An 11,286-nucleotide genomic window follows, 5' to 3' on the forward strand; every position below is an offset into this window, starting at 1 on the left:
ACCTGCAACTATACTCACCCCTTCAAATCATCCAGTTTCTTTTCCTTCCCCAGAAAAAAAACGACTCTTATTGTCCTGCAAATCTTTTTCTTGGGATATCATACAAGACTCTTCAACTCTTCTCCTTCCTATTTTGCCTATATATATCACACAATAAAATGGCAAAGTTAGATAAATTAGATCTGAAAATAATCAAATATATACCAAATATATCAAATATCAAATATATACCAAAATATGTCTACTTCTCAAACAAATAACTTATATAACTTAGATCTGGAAAAATATCCTCTCTGGAAACATGTTACTGTGCTACGGGGTCACGGTGACGGTGGCGGAAATCGTACATGGAGATGTAACTATTGTGGTATTGAAAAACCCTCCTCATATTCAAGAGTGTCTGCTCATTTACTTAAACAAAAAAATCAAGGTATTGTTTCATGTTCTAAAATAACCACAGAAATAGTGAGACAACTCCAAATTGAGGTGGATTTGGCTAATGCAAAGGAAAAGAAGAAACAAGAGGCAGCAAAGCAAAAGTCGGATTATCTTTCTCTCCCGTCGGGTTCCGATTTAGTTCAACCAAAAAGAAGAAGAGGTAACCAATCTACTATTGTGAAGGCGTTTAATCTTAAAGATAGAGACGATGCTGATAAAGAGTGTGCCAGAATGTTCTATTCGGGTGCCATCCCATTTAACTTTGTAAGAAATCCCCATTTTCGAAGTTTTTGTTACAAGCTATCTACTTTGAATGTCGCTGGATATTGTCCACCATCATACAATCGTCTAAGGACCACATTACTTGCGCAAGAATGTTCACATTTGAACATATTATTGCAACCGATAAAAGATGGATGGGTCAAAAGGGGGGTATCAGTATGTTCGGATGGGTGGTCTGATGGATCAAGTAAACCCATTATCAACATCATGGCGGCTTCTGGTACTACTGCTATGTTTTTGGATTCTGTTGACGCGTCCGGTATCCGAAAGGATGCTACTTATATTGCTGGGATTTTTTCTGATGCTATTGATGAAATTGGCGCGGAACATGTTGTTCAAGTCGTTACTGATAACGGGTCTAATTTTAAGGCTGCAGGTAATTTTTCTAAGTTTTAGGCTACTGTAAACTTTGCCATTTATTAATCAGAGTATATATGAGAAAAAAATTGTTGTCATTTAATTATGTGTTTAATTGTTTACTGGTTAGAGTTTAGAATTTAGGTTGATTTTTAAATTTTCTTTTACTTTACTTGTACAGGAGGTTTGGTTGAAAAAAAGCATCCTTCTATTTTCTGGACTCCATGTGTTGTTCACTGTGTTAATTTAGCTTTCAAAAGCATTTGTGAACCTTCTGAAAATTCAGATAACTATGATCAATGTCATTGGATTGATTTGCTTTGTGACGAAGTCAAAGAGATATCAAAATTTGTTAGTGGACATGATATGGTGAAGTCTTTGTTTAAAAAATATTCTAATCATCAGCTTCTTCATGTTGCCAAAACAAGATTTGCGAGTCATTATATCGTTGCGGAACGATTAGGCTTAGTTAAATCCGCACTTGACCAGATGGTGATAGATCCTGAATGGAGAACTCTGTTTAGGTCACCACCTAATAATCCAAATGACATAAAAGCTAAGAAAATCAGGATGCTTATATTGGATGAGTCTTGGTGGGAGAAAATAGAATACTTTTTAGAGTTTGGTAAACCTATCTACGAGATGATTCGCATAGGCGATAAGGATGCTCCGGTTTTGCACTTGGTATATGATATGTGGGATAGCATGATTGAAGAGGTTAAGATGATTATATTTAAGAAAGAGGAAAAAGATATTCATTGCGATTCTTCACCTTTCTTTGATGCAATACAACAAGTGTTAGAGTCGAGGTGGAATAAAAGTAATACTCCCCTTCATTGTCTTGCTCACTCGCTTGTCCCGAAATATTATGGCACTAAGTGGCAGACCGAGGGTCGGAATATATTTCAAAGAGTTGCTCCTCACCAAGATCAAGAGGTGTCTTCTCAAAGAAATTTATGTTTTCAACGATTATTTGTCGATCCTCAGGAATTGAGAAACGTTATGAAGGAGTATGGATCATTCTCGTCAGGTTTGGATTTTTTTAGCCTAGCACACGTTTTAGCTGCCAGAGATGATGAAGAGCCCATTAGTTGGTGGGCTAATTATGGCTCTTCCGCTCCGCATCTTCAAACTCTTGCCTTTAAATTGTTATCTCAACCGGCATCCTCGTCTTGTTGTGAGAGGAATTGGAGCCACTATGACAACATCCTCACTCTGAAAAGAAACCGTTTAACTTCAACTCGAGCAAAAGACTTGGTTAAAGTACATAATAACCTTCGTCTTTTGGCTCGACAATCTGAAAAGTATAAAAATGGTCCTTCAAAGTATTGGGATATTGGTAAACAACTAAGCATTCCTTCTATTCTATTATTTTTCTTTTCATAAATTCATATATAAAATTATGTTTTTATTAGTAATTATCTTATTTTCTTAATTTTTAGGCGGTGACAAGTACAATGTCGATGCTGAACTTTTGGAGCTGGCAGATCTGTCCGTGAATGATCCAGAGCTGGAAGGCGTCTTCTTTGAACTTGGAGATGAGGATGGGCATGTGGAGGAGGCAGCAAATGAAGCATGAAGGCTGAAGTTGTAGGAAATGAAGCAAGAAGTTGCTGTTTGGCAGTGTGATGTTGATTTTTATGGATTTTGTATTATCTTTAGAAGTTTAGAGTTTTATTAGAGAATATATTATTATTATTATGATGATAATATATTCTCTAATAAGTTTAGTCTGTTACTTTTGGAACTAAGATGGTTTTAATGTTGTTGGAAAATTTTGCAGAAACAACATTATGGGCTGAAAATTGTTCATCATATCAATATCATCAATTTATCATTTTAGTTTTTTTTTATATTTGTTTTTAATAATTTTATTAATTATTTGAAGTATCGTATCGGTGTCCAAACAATTGGTCAAGATACGCTATTGACTGTGTCCAGGTATCTAACTAATCCGAGATTGGCGTATCAGATACGCGGATACGTATCAGATCAGATACGGCGTACCCGAGTCCGAGTAACACAGTTCTGTATTGAAGGCTTGGTTGAAATCTAGTCATCTCACACTTGATGCCATGTGGTCCCGTATCGACGTCATGCTTGAAGGTCAACATTCAAAAATTAGAAAAGAACTCGAAGCTTCAAAGAGTAGACCAAGGATTACATCTCGTACTTTCTCTTTGTTGAATGAGGTCGTTTCTACTAAGGCCATAAAGATACGGGAGAAAGAACTATTGAGAGGCCTTGGATTGGGTATCGGGTTGGAGGATGGATGCGGACACGTGATATGAACGACTCATGGATTACCTTGTGCATCCAATTTGGTTTCTTTGCACAACAGAGGTAGGAGGGTCCATCTTGAAGATATTCATGTCTTTTGGAAGACATTGGTGTACGACAAACCTGAACAAATGCCGAAAAATGACAACGATTTGTTCGAGGAACTTGTAAATGATTTGAGAAACGGCGACCCGGTGTACTGAAGGGCGGTCCTAGACTTGTTACGTGACTTCCAACACCCGAAGGACGAAGATATTTTGCCACCTCCTATTAATGAGCATCCGAAGGGTCGTCCGAGAGGTTCTACAACTAGAAAAAAAGTCGGGTTTCGAGCATACCCAAAGGAAGTTCGGGACACCAAGCACTAACGATTCAAAAAACGCACAACCGCCACAACATAGAGTTGGTGATTTCGAATCGGGAGGTCCCGGTGCTCTGTCGGAAAGGAACTTCACCATTGGTCTTATATCATCATTGGATAAACGGTTCGGTATTCCTGAGGGGCTTTGGGGCCACTTTGCCGGTTGGGTGGATGTTGGAGATGACGGGCATTGTGGATTCCGGGTTATATCTCACGCCTATCGGGGCTAAGAGGCAGATTATATAGTTATGCGGGAATTGTGTGCCAAGGAGATGAAGAACGACGATATATACAGACAGTTGTTTGGAGTTTACCCATCATCGACCACCAGTTTGACAGGGTTTGAGCCGGCTCTTATACGAACTGAGTTCTTTACGCCGATACCATGTGGGTATGAAAACTAGATGTGTGGTGATAATTTGCTTGTGTTTGCAACGCTTTTTAGCTGGACAATATATGTTATTGGTAATATACGAGGGGATAATGAAGAGAAAGTTTGGGAAGGCTATTGCAACACTATAATGCCATTGAAGACCCCAATTGCAGATCGACAACCGTACGGTATTATGTGGATTATCCTCTACCATGACCATTGGATGCGGTTACATTCTAGATCGTCGATTGAGAGTCTACCTATGCCACCACTTCACCCCCCTTGGTTGACCTACCGAGATGATAGTGTTTCTCACCTGATACGTTATACTAGGAGAACATTGAGAACTGACATACTCACATGAATTCGACACCAAGAAAACGTCGTACAAGGAAAAAATAAGTTTGAATTTAATTAAGTTGTACCATTATTCCATTAAATATGAATTTAATTAAGTTGTGTTTTAACTTTATTATGTCATTTATCGACAATTTACCGTTTCAAATTTCAAAAAATATAACCGTTTGAAATTTCAAAAAATATATATTTAGTTACAAATTCAAAAATATCACCGTTTAAAATTCAAAAAATTATTACCATTATAAATTCAAACATTATAACCGTTATCAATTGGGTATAAATACCCTTTGCTGATGTCCATTCCAATCACAACATCCCATCTTATTCACTATTTAAAATCCCAATTTCTCAATCAAATTCATTCACAAGAATACTAAAATGGCCACAAATGCTCAAAAAATCAGAGTGTACCAACAAAAGATCGACTCAATGTGTAACACCCCGTAAATTTGAAGACCTTTATTATATTTTAAAAGTGATATTTTAATCCATTTTAATTTAATATTAATTTATTTTAAAATAATAATAATTTGATAAAATATAATCTTATTTTATTTTGAAGAAATGTAATTATTTTTGATAGTTTAGAAATGTTTAAAAGTGATTTAAACTATTTAAAGCTTTTCCTTTGATAAAATAGATTTTGGATAAAATTCGTAATATTGAGATTTTTCCATTTCTTACGGTCGTTGGGTAAACGATTTTGGATATTGGGCATATGAGTACTTAATCTTTTAGTAAAATCGTGTTTAAGAACTTTAATTTTCTCGGAAATCGCGTTAGACGAATATTTCTAATTTCCGTCGAAACGAACCAAAACGTAAAGAATTGAAACTTACCCAAACACCCTACCCCAAACCATGCACCCTCCATCCTCCATGGGTCTCCTCTTCATCTTTCATTTCCTCCATAATTCACTCTCTCTCTTCCTTTCATAAAACACCAAGAATCTATCAAAATAACCTGCTTACAATCCCTAAATCCTTCATAAATCCTTCATTTCTCCACCAAATCTCATAAAAATTATATATTTGGAATCCTCTCTTCAATCCTCATCTACTAGTAAGATTTATTTTCATTTCCCCCAATTTTGTTTTAAGACTCATCTTTTAGGGTTTCGAATTTAAAGCTTAATAATTGTGTTTTTGTTGTTCTTATAGGTGAAGAATTTGAAGATGAGTTAGGTAACTCATATGTTGTTGAAGATGAAGAGTAATTTTGGGTTTTAGAAGCTTTCTCAAGTTATTACTTGTCTCTTTGCTAGCTTAAGGTAACTATTCCGAGTTACTCGACGAATTAATGTCACATTAGTAGTTGTGTTTGTTGTTTGTTGTCGTTTGTTGTTGTTGGTTGTTGTTTGTTGTTGTTTGAGACGATCTTGTTGATAAATGAATGAATGGAGTAAGATGAGTATGCTTATGTTTAATTTATGTTACCCATTTGTATATTATTGTTTGGAACAAATTTGGATGAGGAATTATGTGTTGTAACAAGTCCGTGTTTTGGCTGGAACGCGTCAGTACCGGACCGAGACGGTTTCCAATGTTTCCAGAAATATGACAAATTGATGACGGCATCGAAAAATTAGGTGGTTTAGCCACTTGAATCACTCAATTCGGAGTCCGTATGAGTAAATGGAGTCGTTTTATCGATTAAAATTTATAGAAAAGTTTACCCTTGTGTGAGACGGTTATTTATGCTATTTTATTATGCGAGAATTTTGTGGAATTAGTTATTTTGTAAGTTGGAATGTTTTTCTTTATGTTGATAGTGTTCACATGATAGAAATTGGAAATAGCATGAGAATGATATTGTGATGAATTTTGTGATTTGGGCCAAAGTAGGCCAAGACTCTGAGCGGGGCCAGATTGACCGAACGAGTTTGGTCAAACTAGGTTTAATTTGGTCAGCCTCGATTTGACCGATGACCCGTCGCGGGACTAGGGTCGAGGGTTTGTCTTTGAGGTGAGATTGGTTGTTATTGGATGTTTTATGTTATGCCTTGATATTTGTAATTATCATTTCACATGTTGGTTATTGGATGCCTTATGCTTGAGTCTTGTTGCCTCTCTGCCATTTTAGCTTGTTCTCATGGATTATGGTACTGTTGGTTAGCTGGAATTTGGATTATTATTGATATTGGAGATATTGTTGGATTGTCAGCTGAATATGCTCTTGCGTAGTCTTCCATATGCTAGGGTGTGTATGATCATTTGTGTATGTGCAAGTTTGGACTCTTTGCCCCTCTTATGGTTAATTGGGTGTCCTACTTGTCTTGTGTGGTGTGGGCTAAAGTATTCAAGCTGGGACTAGGTCCTAGGTGAGTATTTCGGCCTTCGTCATAGATAGGCCCTTATAGTCTTTGACGAGTGTATGTTCACAGCTTAATACTCTTTGTGTCTTAGCTTGGTGGGCTTATATCCAAGTTAGGGCATGACCTCCTGACGTACTCTTAGAAGTATGTGGTCAGCTTAAGTACTAGCCAACCCTTTGGTGTACTCCTTAGGGGTACTCATGTGTGTGATCATGGGTCTTGGATGCGGTACTTTCCGCATGTCGCTAGGTCTGCGCAGGTTTAGGACTAGGGTGTTTACCTTACCTCGTGGTATAGACTCGAGTTACAGAGTGACTATTGACTGTACTAGGAACTTATGCCTGTCTCTATATATATTGTCCTTTCTTGTTGATGATTCTATGAATCATAGAAGGTGAGATGCAAGCCGGCTATGGTTGATAGAGTTTGGATTCCTGGATGTTATGTGATTCACATGATAGTGTAGTATGAGTCGGTCTAGTATTCATATGCTAGGACTATGTGTTGTTATATTGTTGTTCACATGATGAGTACGATTGTCTAGCATCTATATGCTAAGGCTATGTGTTATTCATATTCATATTCTTATGTTTACATGTTATATTAATTATGACATTTCGTGGCTGGGAGAACTCGGAGTTACTCCTCACTGACTGTGGCTTTCGTATTTGTATAAAATGCGATTGACAGGTAGGTGATGCATATATGGGGTACATAGACGAGCTAGCGAGCAAAGTAACCTTGGGACCTAGATTGACTTTATTTTATTGTGACCCTTAAACACTTTTTATGTTATATACTTTTTAGGGACATATGTCTCCCTTTTTCATATTTGGGTTGTATAACTTTGTTTCGCGACTTTAGCGATGTTTTATTTATGAGATTCATTTTAGACCTTGCATGTTTGATACCTTCCCATTTGGATATTTTTATAACAGGTTCAGGTTTCGTTTTCGACTTTTGAAAATTACAGGTTTTTGCCCAAATGAACCTATTACAAACATATCCATGCAGTTTTTATCTAGAATTATGTGTTTACTGTTCCGCAATGAATGAGGGTGTCACAGTTGGTATCAGAGCATATTTTCTCCCGACGCACGTTTGTGCACCCCAATATAAATAACTTGACCTTAAAATAATAAACTTGAGAGATGGGTAGGATGGGTAGACTTAGGACCTTATGTTGTAGTCTCTTTGTGTATGCTTCGTGGTAGGTTCTAACATGTTTGTTGATTGTCAATTATTTTTGTACCCTTGGATCAATGACCGCGAGCTTACCTACATGAAGATCAAGATTTGGTGCCTATTGCCGAGGACTAAAGATTTGTTCACCTTTGAAGAATGCTTCTACTTCCTCGAAGATGTTTCTCATTCTTTGTGTACCTTGCCTTATTTTTTTTATCTCTTGGCGCCTATTCTTCTTCTAAACTCCCTCTTCTCTTTCCTTGAAAGTTACTCTTGTACCCTCCTAACTTGTCCGTTGTTCCATGCTTATCCTCCCTTAACGCCTTTTGATAGTACTCTTTCTTTTGAGAAATGTTGGCCTTGGTTGGAAAATTCGACTTTTAAGGAGATTGTTTGTGGTTGACCCATAACCCTGGTTTTGAGAGGTTGTGATGTTAGGAAGACTGAGGTAGGATGATGAGAGACACTTGGTGATTCCTATACCTAGTTCCTTGATAAAGTGAGTATTCTTGATTGGTGGATTTTGTGATGTCAAGTGTGAGTTGCGTTTGTTCCTAAGGCTATAGAACTTGGCTTTGTTGTTTGGGTTTGGGATTTGAGAGCCTTGAGGAGTATAGTGAGACATGTCTTGGGATACTAGTGCTTGGTACTTGACTTTAAATGGATGGAATTGAATGGTGGAATATTTGAGGAACCCTTTCTGGGAATTTATAGCTTGGTATTCGGATCTTTGATTGAAGATTTTACTATTTTGAGAAACCCATGGTTGACACTAGTTGGATATGAGTATAACTTTGTTGGAACTTTGACCTTGATCTTGTGGAAGTTGTTTGTGGATGTTTGAAGATTTGGAGTGGTGAAATCACACTTATAGTGGAGTACCCTGTTTTAGGGAATAGATTAGGATGAAGTAACATGAGCGTTTTGAGGAAATCCTTGGGAGTGATGTGGTTATAAGTTTTGTTGCTAAGAATTTTTCGGAATCGCTTAGGTTGATGTTGTTGTGTGAGATTTGAGTACCTGACGTTTCCTTGTTGTCTAATTTCCTTTCTTCCTTGACCATACCGTTCATACCTCCTTTTCTCGCTTCATCTTGCTCATGATCTTGAATTAGCCGCCGTAGTGCATGCCTTGAAGACATGGAGACATTACCTTATTGAAGTTCATTGCCACATTTATATCGATCATAAGAGTTTGAGGTGTATCTTTACCCAGAAAGAATTGAATATGAGGCAAAGAAGATGACTAGAGTTGGTGAATGATTATGATGCCGAGTTGATCTATCATGAAGGGAAAGCAAATGTGGTGGCCGATGCCTTGAGTAGGAAGACTAGTCACTCTTTGAGCACTATCCGTGTGTTACCTGATGAACTTACCACGGAATTTCAAAAGTTAGGGATAAGCCTTGTTGGGAAGGGCTTTGACTATCTTAGTGCCATGAGCGCAGAACCCGACTTTTACCGTGAGATCCGTACTTGCCTACCTGAGGATGATACTTTCAGGTCCATTCGAGCAAAAATCCAACTTGGGCAAGCTAAGGATTGTGTGGTGGATAGTGATGGATACCTTCGTTACCAAGGTAGGATGTATGTTCCGAGAGTAGCCGAGTTGAGGAAGAAGATCCTTGATGAAGCTCACCTTTCTCCTTACTCTATTCATCCTGGTGGTGACAAGATGTATAAAGACTTGAGATTACAGTTTTGGTGGCCTAGGATGAAGATTGATGTCCTAGAGTATGTTAGCAAGTGTCTTACCTGTCAGAAAGTGAAGATTGAGCATCGAAACCCGGGGTTTGCTACAACCTTTGGATGTTCCCCTTTGGAAATGGGAGTCCATCTCCATGGACTTTGTGATGGCTTTACCTAAGACTGCTAGCGGAAAAGATGCGGTTTGGGTGGTTGTTGATCGATTGACCAAATGTGCTAGGTTTATACCTATCAAGGAGACATGGAAATTAGATGTCCTACCTGGTGCCTACGTGAAAGAGATAGTACGCTACCATGGAGTGCCTAAGGATATAGTTTCAGATCGTGACCCTAGATTCTGTTCCCGTTTCTGGACTGCTTTGCAAGAAGCCATGGGTAATAAGCTACTGATGAGTACCGCTTTTCATGCCGCTCTGAGATGGGCGGATCGAGAGGACTATCCAGACTTTAGAGGACCTCCTCCGTGCTTGTGCTTTAGACTTCCACACTTCTTGGGAGAAATGTTTACCTCTTGTCGAATTCTCCTACAACAATAGCTATCATTCCTCTATCAAAATGTCACCTTATGAGGCTTTGTACGGTAGGAAGTGCAGTAGTCCTGTTTGTTGGGATCAAGTCCAAGATGCTCATGTGTTGGGACCCGATTTGGTGACTGAGACCATCAATCAGGTTCAGATCATTCGAGAGCGAATGAAAACCGCTCAAGACCGACAGAAATATTATGCCGATGTCCGTCGTCGACCACTTACCTTTGAGGTTGATGATCGAATGTTCCTTAAGGTACACCTATGAAAGGGGTGAAACGGTTTAGTGTGAAAGGGAAGCTGAGTCCCAAATACATTGAACCTTTCCGTGTGCTTGAGAAGATTGGCCCCGTTGCTTACCGTTTAGAGTTGCCCCCGAATTTGAGCAAGGTTCATAATGTCTTCCATGTATCTCATTTGAGGAAGTACATTAGTGATCCGAGCCATGTTATTCAAGAAGAAATCCTAGATTTGGAACCCAACTTGGCTTTGGAAGAAAGGCCGATCCGAATCCTCGAAAGGGCAAACGAGCAACTTAGAAACAAAGTGGTGCCCCTAGTTCGTATACTTTGGCGTTGTGGAAATGTCGAAGAAGAAACTTGGGAGCCTGAATCCTCTATGTTAGCTAAATATCCCGAACTTTTCTCGTGAGGTAATCCTCTTTCCTTTATCTAATTCTTGTGAGTTTTAGCTATCCTTTCGAGTGTTCCTCTCCTTCTCTTAAATACCCTCCGCGTTAGTAGTCCTTGATTAGTTGTTTAAAAGTCGTAGTTAGAGTTTGGTCATAGCTAGTGGAGTTATTATCCTTTTTATAGAGTTTCGAACTAAAGATTTTTGAAAATGTTTTACTGTTTTCCACTGGTTTTAACGTCAATGAGTGGTAAAGCTCGTTATTGGAGACGTCCGATAATTGGTTTTCTCATTTGTTGGTGTAAAAATATATATTTTTATGTCTTTGATTTGGAATGTTGATGTTCTTGAACGGTCGACGAGAATATTCCGTTCCATTGAAAAGACACTTATATTTCATACGTTCATATTTTGAAGACTTTGTTTACTTGATTTTAAAGAGATAGACCTACATATTTACAATGTTCCTTCTTCTA

The 11,286-nt window shown here is 38.1% G+C and overlaps 1 protein-coding gene across 1 annotated transcript; it reads left to right on the plus strand.

Moving 5' to 3' along the window:
* Positions 1-237: 237 nt before the first annotated feature.
* On the plus strand, positions 238-2,656 carry LOC141632583 (uncharacterized). Its single transcript, XM_074445120.1, has 3 exons — positions 238-1,096; positions 1,259-2,416; positions 2,520-2,656. The coding sequence occupies exons 1-3, from the start codon at positions 238-240 to the stop codon at positions 2,654-2,656; spliced, it is 2,154 nt and encodes a 717-aa protein (XP_074301221.1).
* The last annotated feature ends 8,630 nt before the right edge of the window (positions 2,657-11,286 follow it).

This window comes from Silene latifolia, chromosome Y (genome assembly GCF_048544455.1).
Source record: "Silene latifolia isolate original U9 population chromosome Y, ASM4854445v1, whole genome shotgun sequence".
Classification (NCBI taxonomy): domain Eukaryota; kingdom Viridiplantae; phylum Streptophyta; class Magnoliopsida; order Caryophyllales; family Caryophyllaceae; genus Silene; species Silene latifolia.